Here is a 16,121-nt window from a genome sequence, read left to right as displayed (position 1 = left end):
AATCCCCAACTAGACTGTAAGGGCTTCAAAGATGTCTTATTACAGAGCCCAGTGACTTTTCCCTCCTTGTTCTTTCTATCTATCTCCCTCTTTTCTTCCACCCTCTCTTTCCCTTCCGCTCCCAATCTGACAAGGAGTTTAAAGGTGTAGCAGATGTTTCTAATGTTGATGACTGTGAGTGAAGCTGTTTTGACAGTTGTCTGGCTACCACCTGTTTTTGAGTGTGAGTGTTTGTGTGTGTGTGTGTGTGTGTGTACGTGTGTATGAGGAAAGCACTTCTTATTATTGGAATATTGTGGTCTTTCTTTCCTCTCTTCCTTACATCAGGATAACATTGGGCACCGGCTCCTTCAGAAACATGGCTGGAAGTTGGGTCAAGGCCTGGGCAAAACCATGCAGGGTAAGCAAGCACTCTTCTCTGTCAAACTTAATCTCTCAAACTCTTTCTCTCTACTGATATCCACCCAAAAGGCTTCAATGCCTTTTGGTTTGATCAGGTGTAAAAATGTTTTCATTCTTTCTGTTCACTTCTCTCCCTCTCTCTGTTGTTCCAGCACACCATTTATTTTTCTTATTTTGTACTGACAAAAAGTTTGTAACGTAGTGGTGATGTTAACAGGGTGAGGTGGATAGGAAGGATTTGGTACAGTGGTACCAGATAAGCACTGAGTGCACTAGCTTTCCTCTTTAGTGTTGTGGTCTAGAGTAAATATAGATCAGAGATAGACATTTGAGTAATTTTGTGGTTTAGTACTGCAGCACATAAAAAGAGGCATTGATTGCTTTACACGCCCCTGTTTGGTCATGATTAAGTTCAGTTTCAGTAGTTGAAAACCTGATCTGGATAAAGGTGGACTACTTTTGATTCTTTGTGTCTAACTGGTCATTGAATATTTGTAATAATATATATGCAATAGCTACATAGGCGTGCACTATGAATGTAATCCTTGCTTTATTGAGGCAAAAGCTAACACAAAGTTTCTTACACTCACATAAAAACAAGTATTCATTCATATTACACATTTTAACAGCTAGAATGCAGTTAAATTCCCCAAAACAATTCCTAGTGCCCCCAAATTCCTCTTGCAATTCTGTATGTGAATGTTAAGCCGTTCCACTCCCACAGTTGCAGATGTAATTATTATATACAGCAGTTCAATAAGTTAATGTCTAGGGATGCACTGAAATTAAAATTGAGCAGATATTAAAAATTGTGGATACACTTGGAAACTGAAAATCGAAACTGAAAATATTTTGTAATTTAAATTTTATAAGATGCAATAATTTTGTAAGGCTTTTTAAATTCAATTGTAAATTAATTATTATTATTTGTGTTATTTGTATTATAATTATTCTCCACAAAGTGTAGTATTGAGTTGATTTTACATGTCCACCACAGTATTCACAAATTTGGTGGATCACTATTAATATAGTCAATTATGTTTTTTTATTGTCTTTTTTTTTTTTTGTCTTTTTTAAAAATGGTTTCAAATTGTGTAAATATTATCAGTCAGTGTTCTGACATATAGGTGGTTAGGGTTGGGGTTGTGCTTTGACCAAAATGAGGTCCCAATCCTGTTTCCCCTTTCTCTCCCACATTACACCCTGTCAGTCTATACTGTTCTATCACTATAAAAAAGTAAATCCATATTTTTTTCTTCAAAAACATTACCAATAAGAGTATAACATGTCTTTTATTAAAGCATTTAGACCTAAAAAGGCACTGGCTTGAATAAAAGTTAATATTAAACACTAAATTTGCTTGTTCTAACCAAGTGGTCGATTTAGGGTGGAGGACTAGACTGCTTAATTAATCATGCACATCTCGAATATAAATAGACACATGCAATGCAGAAACGGTAACAAAAATGTCCTACTGATCAAATCAGATAAAAACATTCAATTCAGTTCAAGTTTAATTTTATAGTGCTTTTAACAACAATTATTGTTTTTAGCATTTAAAACTGTACACCGACATGCTACGATTTTAACCATATCTTTGTATGCGAGAAATGTATTCAAGTTCAACAAGTTAATTGATTCATTGTTCAACTGTTCTTAGTTTGTAGTTTTTTTTTGAAGAAGAAGACAACTCAGTTTATTTCTCCCTCCTTTGTCCTCTCCCAGCACCCCTTGTACTTCGTCCTCTGCACTTGACTTGTGGCCTGTAGAATGCCAGAGATGCTGTCTTGATGCAGTGATTCAGTCTTCGTGTGTGAGAGGGAGTAAAATGACATTCATACTCTTTCTTGAAGTTTACTGTGCCTCTCATTGTTCAAAGGGCAGTGTTGTCCATACAGAGCGTTAGATTTAATATTTGACTTTCCTTAAGCAAATTTGTCTTATGTAAAATCCTATGATTAAGGAAAACAATTGCTTAAAAGAGAGAGGACAGAGTATGTGTTTTAATTTTCTTTGGGGTCAGACAGTAAAGTTAGCTTCATAGACTGTTCTGTTGTTAGTCATTACCTCATGCTGATGCAAACATTGGCAAACTGGAATCTATGAAGAAATTGATCCGCAGTTTCTAAAACGTATCTTATCATCCCAGCAGGATACATGTGTGCTGCAGTCATTCTGCAAAGCCTGCAGGAAGCATATCACACACTGAAGAATGCTAGTGTGCATCATCCTCTTCAGTTCATTTCTGCTATAGTAAACGAAGGACAAAATGTAGCAAATTATAGCCTGAAAGAATGTTTCGACTTCTGAGTGAGGAGTAAAGATTTGAGATGTTCAGGATCTATAGATATGTTTCTTTTGTTCTTTTCCTTTATTTCTCACTACAACTTTGGAGTGTGTGGGAGGATTTGTTTGTTTGCACTAAAACATGAAATGCAATGAAAACCCCCTCATGTTTCAGTAAATTGATCTTCCCACATGTAAATCAGTACGCACTGTTCTCAACCTAAGGTGAAAAGTAAGCCCAGCTGCCTTTCTGACAATCTGCCTTGTTAGGATGACTTTGAAAATCGGTTTAGCTGAAAGGTTTTGATAGAAAGAGAAATTGCTGTAACCGAAATCAATGATAGGAATATGATAGACACGCTCTCTCTGGGCTTCTATTGTATGTAAACAGTGAAGGGATCTTTCAGCTAACTTTTAAGGTCATTCGGCCCATTAGGCGAGTATGAGAGTCTTTCTCTAGAGACTAGTTTTATTGCGTGCATTTGTACACTCACGACCACTGCCCTGCAGCTGTTACGATAGCTTTGCTGTTCAAATGCTGAACTCAGCATTATGTAGAAGCCCAACATCTTAATTCAGTGCTCAGTGTGCATGACTGGAAAGGCATCATATCTGTTTTTGTTCTTTCCAGGGGCTGAGTTGCTTACCTCCCAAACTATTTGATTATATTCAAAATGGTAAACAAGCGCTGCAGTCCTATTTTCATAGTTTTCTTTTTAAAAATATAATATGAAACAGGATAATTGACCTCTAATGTGCCTCAGCCTTAAGATTTTTTTCTTTCAAAAGCAAGTCTTACCTACTTTTGAACAGCAGTCTGTCTTCTGTTAGAATGTTTATCAACTAGCAGAACTAGCATTTTTAGCCGTAACTTTTTAAATCAGAGGCGCTTTTAAAATCTCTCCTTTGTTTTACCCTCATATTCACAAGTTTCTGTAGAAGGGGGTTATTTGCCCATAAGGATGGTTAATGCAACAATAAAACCACAATAAAAGCATTGTTATGCTCCTTGTATTGCCTAAAATTCTACTGCTACCACTACTTCCATCAGAGATGGTGCTTCCCTAAGTGGTGACGCCAGAAACCAAAAAAAAAAAAAAAAAACACTCTCTTTTTGACCTTTGCGGAAGCACCTCATACTCCATTGGCTGCTTTCTTAGAACTGGCAGTGGTGAGAACTCAGAGGAAGTAGCCATAGCCAGAGGTTGTCATCCCAGCCAAGTGAAGTGTGTGACAGATTAGGAATGTTTCCAGTACTCACTGGCTTCGCCCATCTGTTTTGCAGCTTGGCAAGAGATTTACAAGATCAGAGTTTTGTCCTTTCTTGGTTGTCATTCTATTATCGTACTGTTTGTGTTTGACACACCGGGCAGACAGGGAGTGTCTTGCCTTTGTTTTCAGTGAGAGATTTTCCAGATCAGATCCTGGAGCTACAAGAATTTGATTAGTTCCATCTTGCATGCAGTGGATTGAAGGGCCAGAGTGAGAGCTTGTGGAAAGTGTGCCACCAAATTACACACACATCACTTTTGCCAAATGTCAAGCTATCTGAACAAACAGACTGGCAAATTTGTGTTTTGACCCAGTCAAGTTGTCATGTTTGTAACTCTTATGGCTAACTTCCTCTGAGCGGTACAGTGTGGTATGTTTTCACTGTCAAAGGTACCAAAAGTAGCAAACCATACCACTTTCTATCACAATGGTAAAATACCTGTGGCTTTATTGAGCTGTCAATCTTAACTTTCTGCCATACACCAAGGAAGGAACCCAAACTGTATTGTACTGAACTGTACAGCTCAGTGGAAATGAGGCATTTAAAAGAACAGACGTTTGGTGCAAAGCGCTTGACTGCATAAACTCGCACACACTCCAACCCACACACAAACAAAAATGTCTGTTCACGCATTCTGGTGCACATGCCATGGTGTTTGAAACTTTGATCCTTTTCCTTTCCTCTCTAACTTTTGGACCGAGCCTTGGTACTGAGTGTGCATTTACTGAAATGTCTCCCCAATGCTTTGAGTTTCCATTGTATTGACTCTGTTTTTTTACTCTTCTTTCTTTTTTGTTTACTCTTGTTTTTTTAGGTAAGGTTTGTAGGACCTCCCCAACTGTATGTTTGTGTGTATGTTTGAGTAAGTGTGCGTGTGTGTGTGGATGTTTTTTTCTTGAAATAATACATAATAACTCTCCCCCTTTTACAGTGTAGCCTAACGGCTTCTCTTAGTTCTTCTCTATACGCTTACAATCACTAAACGCTCTCTGCTCAAAATACCAGTGCAACGATTTGAAACTCATACCAAAATGGAATCAGTAAACATTTTGTAGAAATTATCCATTTTTTCCCCCTCCTGATTGTGTTCAGAATTCACCCATGTTAGAATAGTACTTGTATATATTAGTTTAATGTATGTTTGGCTGCAATGGGGGTGTTTTGATTGGCTGTGAACATGAGATGGGGCCCTCTGATTGGCTGTGAACATGATTCTGCCTCTTTCCCATGATTCCCCGGAATGGCTTGCCAGAATGAGCCTCAATCTCCTGCCCATTCTCCCCCTCCTTCCGCCTTCGATCGGTCTATCTGCCTGCGTCCACTTTTGTGAAGTGAATGTACACATGTGGTACATGTGGGAGTGGAAATTGTATGTGTTGAGAGTGTGTGTGTGTGTGTATGTGTCACCAAAACGAGGGGTTGGGGCTCAGGTGTTTTAGCTTGCAGGGAGAAGTCTTCACACCATCCCACCTGCATCCCACTTTTCCTCGTATAATTGTACTTGTTAAAGCCTCACCTGACCTGACCCATCTCCTTCCCCCTCTCCTGCAGAGCATGCTGGCTGAAGAGACCCAGACTTGTGAAGCTGAGTTTTAAGCAACGCATGAGAATTCAAATCAGATTGGAATTGATTCTAGATTGATGGCAAGATGAAAACAGCTCTGAAAGAGATTTAGTACTCCAAATAAAACAAGAACGATGCACTGCTAAAAGCTCACTCACTGCGTATGCTCCTCATAGCTTGTGCAGCTACTTGATGAAGTATGCATACGATGGTCTCTCTGTATCAGAAACACATTCACGCGGAGACTTAGACCCGCATGGGGGATTGGAGAAAGGGGGGAAATGGGGAGGAGGGTGCACCTTTTATTTGATTAAGTGATGATTGGTACATTTCTGTTGAAAGACAATCAACCAAGAGAGGGGAAATGAGAGAGATTTTCATCTAAAAAAAAAAACAATATTAAAAGTGCTAAATTAGTAACTCTGTCTCCTCTTTGCTTTGTTGTGGAGGAATCCAAAAGCATGAAATGATAGTACCACAAATAAGCAGAAATATGGAGAGCAGAAGTGTCAAGGATGGTGAGAGGGCATCCCTGTAATCACCCAGGGCCATTGGTAGGGGGTACACCAAAGCCCCTGCCCCCAAACCCAACCCCTAACCCTTTACCCCTTACCCCTGAACGCTCTCTTTGTGCCTCAATCTTCCTGCTTAACCAATTGGTGTTTCTTTTTTGCAGCATTATGATCCTGGCCATGTTGTGCTGATGGTAAACTTAGTGGTAAATGTTATTTTTACCCCTGATTGAATTGGTTATTTTATTTTATGCTTTCATTTTTTTCTCGTTTAATTTTACTTCCCCCATTTCTTGTTTTGATATGACTCATCATCAGAGCACCAGTGTTTAATAGGCTTAAACTGTCTCTACCTCTCTTTGTATTAGTCTTCATTCTGCTGCCCGTCTCTTAGTGTTTCAATATGCACTATTCTAGAACACTCATTCTGTTTGTTTTCAGTTTTTGGGGGATATTTAGATTCACTTCCCCTTGTTGTTGCATTGCACACGTTTTGTCCAGTCTTGTTATGTTTTATTTCCACTGGAATGCATAATGCTAGTCTTGACCTCACATTGTTCCCAAAAAACTGATTGTTGGTAAGGGAAAGGATTGAGTTTGTTGTCTTGAGGTGCCTGATTTTGGGATTTCCCCCTACCTTTTATAGAAACTTCTTCCTCTCTAACCTCTTGGTTAACTAATAATAATCATTACAAAAATGTGTGCAAGCTTACAAATAAATATGGCAGAATGTTTCAAGATGTTTTTACTAGATATTTAAATATTGTTTAGTTGATCATACAATTCAAATGAGGTTTATATAATACAGTTTCTATGTTAAATCATGAAACTCTTTTGTGCTCCCTGGTGGTTGTATAAATCACTGCATATTCCTGCAAGCTCTGGTAGGGGCTGGAATCCTGTCAGGCCCTTATCGTTCCACACATGCTCTTTTATCACTTCATTACTGGGAACAATTATACCACTGGGCTGAAGCTTCAATCTTTCTCTGCCTTAAATTATAGTCTTAAGTTTCTAAAGTGTATTGAGTCTATTCTGCTGAAAGGCTAGAATTTAATATGTTATAACACAGCCTTCTCACAATTTATTCACATTGCTGAATCCTAAATTCCTTTTAATTTTGAGAAACGTGAAAGACGTTTTATTTGGTAGCTTAGCAGGCTAAGAATAGTCAGTGATACTTGCTAAAGTTTTTATTTGGGTTTTAGAGGATAAACAGGAAGTTAAATTGACAGTTTAATTATATTCATGACAATGTAATTACATGCATCAAATTGTAAAGTATCTGTGGATATATATTTATTACCAACTAATTCATTAACAAAAAAAATAAAAAATAAATCTGTAAAATCCCAAGCCCTTTAGAGTGCTATGACTTTTTTTTTGTTGCTTTTTATCGTCATTACATCAGCCCAAGGGTATGAACTGATTCTCCTTTTAAAATTCAAATGACTCCCCCAAAAAATTGAGAAAAAAAGACTGACAGAAAAAGAAAACTGAAATCCAAATGATTGATTGAAGTTTGATTGACCGTGACCATGGTGCTAGCCTGTGCAGCCGCAATTAGTATGACTTCATTTCTTGTGCCTTTTTTCCTTTATTTGAGTCCCCCCCCCACACCCTTTCCTGTCTCTGTGTCTGTATGTTTGCCACCCCACCCCATCCCCACACTCTGCCAGGTAAGTACATCCTTTCCCCAACCCTGCACTGTCAACATGGCAACCTCTGGCCTTTCACGCCACTCTGCTGCTGTAGCTCAGTGCTTGTGTCCTTATTCTCTCTGTTCTCCGTCTTTTCTCTCACTCCCTGTGTCTCTTTCTTTTTTTCTCTCTTTCTCTCTCAGCTTCGTTTGGCTGGTTATGAGTGGATTAAGCAATTATGTGTCAATCTTCAGTGTAGTTTTGATTGTCTTTTTTTTTTCTTTTGTTTCATTCTGATTTGTGTTCATTTTTTCTGATGTTACTTTTCCTCTGATCTAGGTCTTTTCACAGCTTGTGTATATAAAACTACTAAAGTAAAGTACTATTTCACATACTGAAATAATACTTAATAGGTTCATTTGCATTCAGGTGTGGCCTGCAGACAGGTAGGCAAATCAGTTGATGTACGGTTCAGAAAGGGTTTAAATCATGATTAATGTATTGTATAGGAAAGACAGACTGGTATTCAGTGTTGTCGCAGTGCTGTGAAAAGATGCTGTGAATGCTGATATCTCCTCCCTTTCTGAGGTACTCCCTCTAGCAACCCAAATATGCTCCCCTTCAATCCGAGTTAAGAGAATCTGTTGGACAGTACACAATGCATTTTTAATTGAGAAGGAGACATGGTTAAAAGAGAGGGAGGGTGATAACAGAAAAGTAAGAAGGGGAGGGATAAGATTACCTTAAACAGGATACTGTAGGGACACTTCAGCAAATTCAGTCAAATTTCAGTCCAACCTTCCCCATCTTGTTTTCTGTCCCTTGCTTCGTTCAATAGAATCATCTTATAGTTGTTTTGTGTATACAGTTATTACAAACTAAATTGGCAGCCAACTCAAATGGTAAAAAATTAAAAATTAGCCTTAGTTCCAAAGATATTTCAGCACCTGGAATGGCCTTTTAGGGGTGAGCTGCACATGAAGCTGTGAGAATGGCTAGAGTTTGGTTCACTGTAGCTTTCTGGTCTCTTGCACTTGAAGGCAGTCTCTCTAACCCAGCACCCTGTGCTCTAAGCAGGCTGTCCCGCCCCGAGTTTTCTCTTATATTGAACAATAGTCTAACCTCTGTACTATCTCTCTCTTCCTCTCCCCCCCACCTCATAGGACGAACTGACCCTGTCCCGATCGTGCTCAAATATGACGTCATGGGAATGGGGCGAATGGAAATGGAGGTGAGAAGACTGTTCCTTGTACTTTCTTTACTTATAATTGTGAATGTAAGTATTAATGTTTGGCCCCTAAACATTTGTGCCCAGCTGGACTATGCAGAAGATGCCACAGAGAAGCGTCGAGTATTGGAAGTGGAAAAAGAAGACACTGAGGAACTGCGTCAAAAATACAAGGTGAGAACCAATTATAGCAACAATGTTCATTGCCTACACATTTTGCTGTCAATTCTCTGTACATAATTTCCCTGTCTTTCCAGTCTTACTCTTGCCTCTTGTTGTAGAGTTTTATCTAGTTAAAATTCTGTTAATGTTTGAGATCGATTTGTCACGATCACTACCCTTGGACAGATACAAAGCTTCTCTTGTTCCACTGCAGACTAACTATATAAGCATGTTAATATGCATTTCTTAAATCTCCTTTACACAAACTAGTTACTTATAACTTTCTTGGCAAACGATCCTATATGTCTAGTTTTTATACCCATCTTTATCAATTATTAATTCTTTGATATGTGTTGTTCCATTTTGCAGGATTTTGCAGAGAAAGAAAAAGCTATTGCCAAAGCTTTAGAGGACCTAAGGGCCAACTTCTACTGTGAACTGTGTGATAAGCAATACCAGAAGCATCAGGAGTTTGACAATCACATCAACTCCTACGATCATGCACACAAGCAGGTATGAAAGGTTCACATATGCAGAGTGCCACTGAATAACATTCAGAAACAATGCATATTTTAACACAAAGATAATTTATGTGATGATATTGCTTATGATGTCAAGAAGTTCATATTATTTGTCTAATTCTACAGAGACTGAAGGAGCTAAAGCAGAGAGAGTTTGCTCGGAATGTGTCTTCTCGTTCTAGAAAGGATGGCAAAAAACAGGAGAAGATGCTACGGCGGCTTCATGAATTGGCTGAACAGAGGAAACAACAAGACCAGTAAGGACAGTGCTGAGACATCTAATGTTTTCCCTGCAAGCATCATTAATTGTAACATTAATTGTCTCATTTTGTTTTTGTTTTTCTTTTGCAGTGTTCCTGGCAGTGGTCCCATGTTTAAAACCACCACAGTGGCAGTAGATGGAGAAAAGGGTGAAGACTCAATGGATGGTGTACCTATGACAGTGGATATCAGTACAGATTCTTTTGAAGAAAAGTCAGCATGTGTTGTTGGTGGTCAAGGTTCCCCTAGATCAGGCCCTTCCATTAGCTTTGGGTTTAATAAAAGTAGCTCTTCTCCAACTCCCTCTGGAGGCTCACAAGCTCCCAAAGTCAGTGTGTCATTCTCTTTTGCTAAAAAAGCCCCAGTAAAACTTGAAACGGCTGCAGCTGTCTTTGCAGACCATGCTGAAGAGACAGTAGAAGGTGAAGAAGGACAGGAAGAGGGAGGAGAAAATACTGGAGTAGAGGATGTAGGAATGACATCTACCAATGATATCCCACAGGCAGTTGCCATTAGTTTGGGGGAAGGTGGGAGTGGGGGTGGTGGTGGTAGTGAGGGCGATGAAGAGCAGTCACAACCAGACGATGGAGGAACCCTGGCCTCTACTTTAAACAAGCTAAAGATGATGATGAAAAAGGAAGAAGGTTACTCTGGACAAGAGCCACAGTATTATCATTATGTACCACCTGCACATTGTCGAGTCAAGCCTCATTTTCAGTTTCTGCTTTTTATGAAGGCTTCTGACCAGTGTGATGAGAAGGAGGATGGAGTAAAAGACGAGAAGGCAGAAGTAGGCAATGATGGAGAGCAAAAACATATTGAAGTAACCATTGACACATCTGAAAAAGATACTGAGAATGAACCTACACAGGCTCAAAACACTACTCCCTCTTCTGCATCAGCTAAAGAAAAGGCAGATGAAGAATCTGGTAGTATGTCAACAGGACATGATGATACTACAGAAGTGGAAAGCTTGCCCCAACCAACTGACAGCAAGCAAGTGATGTCCCAACCTCCAGATACAGGTCCCCGCATGCCAACTGGGCCTTTTTTCCCTGTGTTAAGTAAAGATGAAAGCACTACCTTGCAATGGCCTTCTGAGTTGTTGGAGTTTACTAAGGCCCAGCCAGCCCTTTCCTACAGCTGTAATCCACTTTACTTTGACTTCAAGCTTTCAAGAAACAAAGGCAACTGGGCAGGCAAAAATAGCAAACCTGTCAAGCCAGTTAGCACTGAAGAACAAGAAGCGTCTAAGCCTGAAAAAACAGACAGCACTCCTGACAGTAGTGGTGTTGCGTGTACTACTAAAACAGTTGGAGGACCCAGTACATCTCAAAAAGAACAATCCTCACTGAAAGTCGAGGGTGCTGAGAGAGAGAACAATGAGCAGAAATTACCAAGTAATGATGATGTGACTGCAGGGTCTAAGAAAAAGAAAAAGAAGAAACACAAAAAGTCAGGCAAGCATTCTAAACGCAAAGAGAAAGCAGCAGTGGAGGGTGAGTTAGTGAATGAGACACCAGGTGGAAAAACTAAAAAAAAGAAGAAGCATAAAAGGAAGAAAAGCAAAAATAAACCACGTGACGCTGAAGGAGTTGCACCAGAGGAAGAGGGCAATAAGGACAAAGAGAAAGCCAAGGATGACAAAGATGGAGTAGCCACTGCTCAGTCATCTGGAGTAGGCGCAACCAATGAGGGAGTAAAGAGAAAACGGTCCCACAAAATGTCTGGAGTTGAGCAAACCAGTGCAGGAAAGCCCAGCTCTACAGAGGAGCACAATGGTACTAAGCGTCTTAAATCTGACACCAACACACCTGCTGCCTCATGCTCTGCTTCAGCCCAAAAGAGCTTAGGGGGAGGTCAACCTCCAAGTAGCGACAGCGAGGAGGATGGAGGATCATCCTCTCAACGGTCTCGACCACCTCAACGTCGCTCCACACCGACACGTGAGCAGCGCAGACACCGAAGTGATGATTCTGGACGTTCACGTAGTAGGTCATCCCATAGAGGAGACCACAACCATAGACGCCACAGAGGTCAAAAGTCACACAGCCGATCTTACTCTACTAGCTCTGAGCGTTCCTCAGCAGGGAGCAGTGCTTACAGTCGCCGTAGCCATAGCTACACAGACAGTTACAGTGACTACAGTGAAGGACGTCGCCACAGATCAAGAAGGCCTTCCTCAGACTCAGACTATGACAGGCGTGATGGTGGCCGATCTCACAGGCGACGTTACTCATCTTCTTCAGAAGAGGACTCGCGTTCACGATCGCGCTCTCGAAGCCGCAGAAAACATCATCGACGGAGACACCAAAGGAGTAGTAGTCGCAGCTCCAGTCGAAGTAGTTGGAGTAGCAGTGCTCGTTCTTACAGACGCAGTAGCTACAGTCGCAGCCGTAGCTCTGCTAGTCGTTCATCTAGCTCTACCAAGGGCTCTCCACATCGGCATGGTCACAGTCGGCGATCTGACAGCTCAACACGGCGGCGGGATTTCAATCGGTCACGAATTTACCGATCTCAGTCTCCAAGATCCTCTTCCCGCACACAAAACCGAAACAGCAACTCTTCATCGACACTAGGAACAAGAGGTGGTGGAGCTTCTTCAAAGGAGGGAGGAGGTGCTGCAGAACATCGAAATTCATTCACAGCCCGACAACTCTTGGAGCGAATTCAATCTAGAAAAGGAGGGGATGAATCAGTTTCAGGCACTAAGACTGGCATCAAGATCAAGGATCCTCCACAGGGATACTTTGGCCCCAAACTCCCCCCCGCCCTTGGAAACAAAAGTATGTTACCTCTTTTTGGCAAGCTCCAAGCAGGAAAGAAGCCCCCATTACTTCCTTTTACACGTTCAACTGATGGTGTAAAGTCTGAGCAGAGCAAAATCTCTGATAGTAGTGAAGTTATCCTGGTAGAACCTATCCGTGAATTTCCTCCCCCTCCTCCACCACCTCAACCAGCAGTTCAACAACAAAAGCAGCAGCTGGAGGAGGCTGTATCAAGTGCAGCCGTGCTCGAGGAGCCCAGACATCCATCTTCAGACCCTCCAGTTCTTCATGAGTCTCAACCACAATATGAGCAGGATCCAGCAATGATGATGTCACAATACCAAGGTGAGAGACAAGACCCCAATAATCACATGCTAGATGGGCATCTAATGGGGCCTGATATAGGTCAACAACCTACTATGCATGCCTACCCTGGTTACCCTGCTACTATGGAGGATGGAGACATGGGCATGGAAGCTGAAGAGGATGGTCTTGCACCTTTAGAAAGTCAACCAATCACCTTCACCCCAGAGGAAATGGAGAAGTACAGCAAGTTGCAGCAGGCAGCCCAACAGCATATTCAACAGCAACTGTTGGCCAAGCAGGTGAAGAGCTTTCCCTCAGCTGCAGCTGCAGCCGCAGCAGCTAATTTGGCAGCAGCAGCTAATCTTGCCCCTGCCCCACCACCACCACCAACTGCACTGCAGCAAATCCACATCCAGCAACCCACTGTTTCTGCAGCTTCTGCTACCTCTATTACTACAGTGCAGCACGCCATCTTACAGCACCATGCTGCTGCTACAGCCATGGGCATCCATCCTCATACTGCACATCATCCACACCATGCCCAGCTAGCCCAGGTGCACCACATACCTCAACATCACCTAACCCCTATCTCCTTGTCGCCATTGGGCCATTCTTTGGGCCATTCACTTGGTCACTCTTTAGGACACACTGGCCTGATTCCAGCCCATCACACTGCCTTCCTTTCAGGCCAACCCATACATATTATACCAGCCTCTGCGCTCCATCATACCCCTCTTGCTCTACATCACGTCCCCCATGCTGCTCTGTACCCAACCCTCTTTGCCCCCCGGCCAGCCAGTGCTGCAGCAGCAGCAGCTCTACAGCTACATCCTCTTCTTCATCCTATCTTCTCAGGGCAAGACCTTCAGCACCCTCCAAATCATGGCTCCTGAACATCAAGCTTTTGTCAAAGTAGTGAAAGCTGAAGAGATTTAGCTACTGGGTGTCCCAGTCTAGTGATCCACAGTGTTCAACTGTCCTTTTCAACCTCTACCTTTGAGTGACCTAAACAGGACTGTTCAGGATTGTTTAACTGAAGACAGAGTATAATCTTGGCGGTCTTTTGAGATTGTAATGTAATGAAATTGTATGGTCAGGAGTTGAGGTATGTAACATTGTTTATATATATTCACACAAAGGCGGATGGGCTTTAAGAGTTGGTTTGTAGGCCAAGACTTGGATCCTACAAGTAGAGAACCACTGGTATATTGTTTCTTTTTCTATGGTTTGTCATTATAACTATTATTATTATTTGTCTGATGTGCTTCTTCTATCCAGAAGCTCGCAGACTGAAGCCATAATCGGGATCTTTGTTGTGGGCTTTTGGTGTGGTTGGATACAGTTGATATGAAAAGTCATTTTTGGAGACTTTGTTTTTCCGTGTATCAAGCCTTTCTGAAAGTTGTAAGGTTTATGAAATAACTCATTGTATGAATATGCAAAGATACTCAAGCCTGCTATTTAAGAACCAGGTAATGATAAACTGACTTACGGTTTGCTGAAGGATTATCAAACTATTTAATCGTTTCAGCTCATTCCAATTCTCAGAAGTCATCGCATCATATTCTGAGCAAAAGGTAACAAACGAACAAGATTAATACAATAAAAGCCATACTCAGCACTCAACTGTGTTAAGCTATTTTTGCTGGTTGGTTGTAAACTAGTATAAATGATCTGAAAATAGTAAATGGAAGAGACATCACATATTGATGTCAAGTTTTTATAATGTCACAGGCTGTCAAAACTGCATAAGTTACATTTTGGGATTTGAAAATTCCCATCCCTTGATATTGAAATTGTGAAATCTTGCACTGAAAAAGAAATGTACAGTGAGATGCTGTTTTTGCATCTTGTAACAACTGTATGATTGTAGAATTCTGCAATAATTTGTTTTCTATTTGATTTTAAATTATTTTTATTTTTTTGAATAATGTTTCTTTCTGTAAGATTAGTTAAATGTAAATAAAGGTAACGTAGTGAAACTATGTAAAATAAAGGTTTGTAACACCTGCTAATAAAAATAATGAAATGGGGGGAGGAGGGGGAAGCATATGTGAAAATGATCAGGGTTGGTACTTTAGTGGACTTGAGTGTCTATGGAATGTGGCAGAACTTTTGGTGACGTTGCACTGTAAATGGCAGCAGTGACATGAGCTTTTTTTAATTCTTCCTTGACGCATCAGCAAATAAAACTTTGACTTGTAATTCTGGTGTATGATTTTATTTAAAGCGAGACACATTGCAAGGTCGTCTGTGCCTAAACTAAACCCTATACTCGTAATAGCCTTCTATTCATAGCAATTCAGAATAATGGATTTGAGTTGCACGGCTGTATTGTATTCTAACACAAGATGGCACTGTTGGAACTTCAATCAGTTTAATAGTGTAGGGTCATTTTTAAAGGTTTTTACCAGGAATCATAAAACTAAAACGGTCTTTCAAAGCTTAACAGGATAGTTCACCCAAGTCTGAGAATTATGCTGTAATTGTGTCTGTAATTTCAGCTCCCGTTGCAACTATTAAAGAAAAAAAAGCTGTAATAAGAAAAAACGGTTATCATCATACTTTCCTGGCTTACATTACATTAAGATTTTTTAATGTAATTTTTTTATATGCATTATTCCTACTCTAAAATATTATGTGTAAAGATTTGAGTCATTGTTTAATTAAACAGGTGATAATTATTTTAAAATCAGACATTTTAAGATCAGGCAATTTTTTTAAGCTTGTTAAAGATCAGGTAACTGTGTTAGGTAATTAGATCAGGTAATTAAGTTAAAATCAGGTAATAAAGTTTCATTTTTAAAAAAGGGATATCAGGTATATTTATAATGTCAATGAGCTTGCATGAGTTTATCTTTCTGTCAACCTTAATATTAAAACGGGTATTAATGCAAGTTTGGTCTACATGTGCAGTAAAGATTAATCGCTCAACACAGTGGAAAAAACAAAATTGAAAAATATTTATAATGTTAAAAAGGAGTAAAAAATGTGTTGATTGAAAACTTGAAAACATTGGTCCACTTTCTTGATGGGTGTACATTTCTAAAGGGTTCATGCGGTCATGGAAAACCTGGAAAAGTCATGGAATTCTGACATGGCATTTTCCAGGCCTGGAAAAGTAAAAAAAAAAACAAAAACAACAACAAAGCTTTTGAAAAATCATTGAAATTAGTTGAACAAATATCTGTAAACTTC

The 16,121-nt window shown here is 40.2% G+C and overlaps 1 protein-coding gene across 16 annotated transcripts in view; it reads left to right on the top strand.

Annotated features, from left to right (window-relative positions):
• gpatch8 (G patch domain containing 8) overlaps positions 1-15,128 on the top strand; it is a 36,033-nt gene extending 20,905 nt beyond the window's left edge. For 5 of the 16 annotated variants that reach the window (XM_087243050.1, XM_087243053.1, XM_087243051.1 and 2 more), the window contains 7 exons: positions 328-400; positions 6,202-6,243; positions 8,841-8,908; positions 8,993-9,079; positions 9,437-9,580; positions 9,715-9,845; positions 9,940-15,128. In XM_087243050.1, coding sequence (XP_087099176.1) covers positions 8,882-8,908; positions 8,993-9,079; positions 9,437-9,580; positions 9,715-9,845; positions 9,940-13,816 — 4,266 coding nt within the window. In that variant the 5' untranslated portion in view covers positions 328-400; positions 6,202-6,243; positions 8,841-8,881 and the 3' untranslated portion in view covers positions 13,817-15,128. 16 annotated transcript variants of the gene reach the window in all.
• Positions 15,129-16,121: the final 993 nt, after the last annotated feature.

The sequence above is a fragment of the Danio rerio genome, chromosome 3, assembly GCF_052040795.2.
Source record: "Danio rerio strain M-AB ecotype USA chromosome 3, GRCz13ab, whole genome shotgun sequence".
NCBI lineage: Eukaryota > Metazoa > Chordata > Actinopteri > Cypriniformes > Danionidae > Danio > Danio rerio.
Note: the sequence above shows the minus strand (reverse complement) of the source record. Positions and strands in the feature narration are given on the sequence as shown.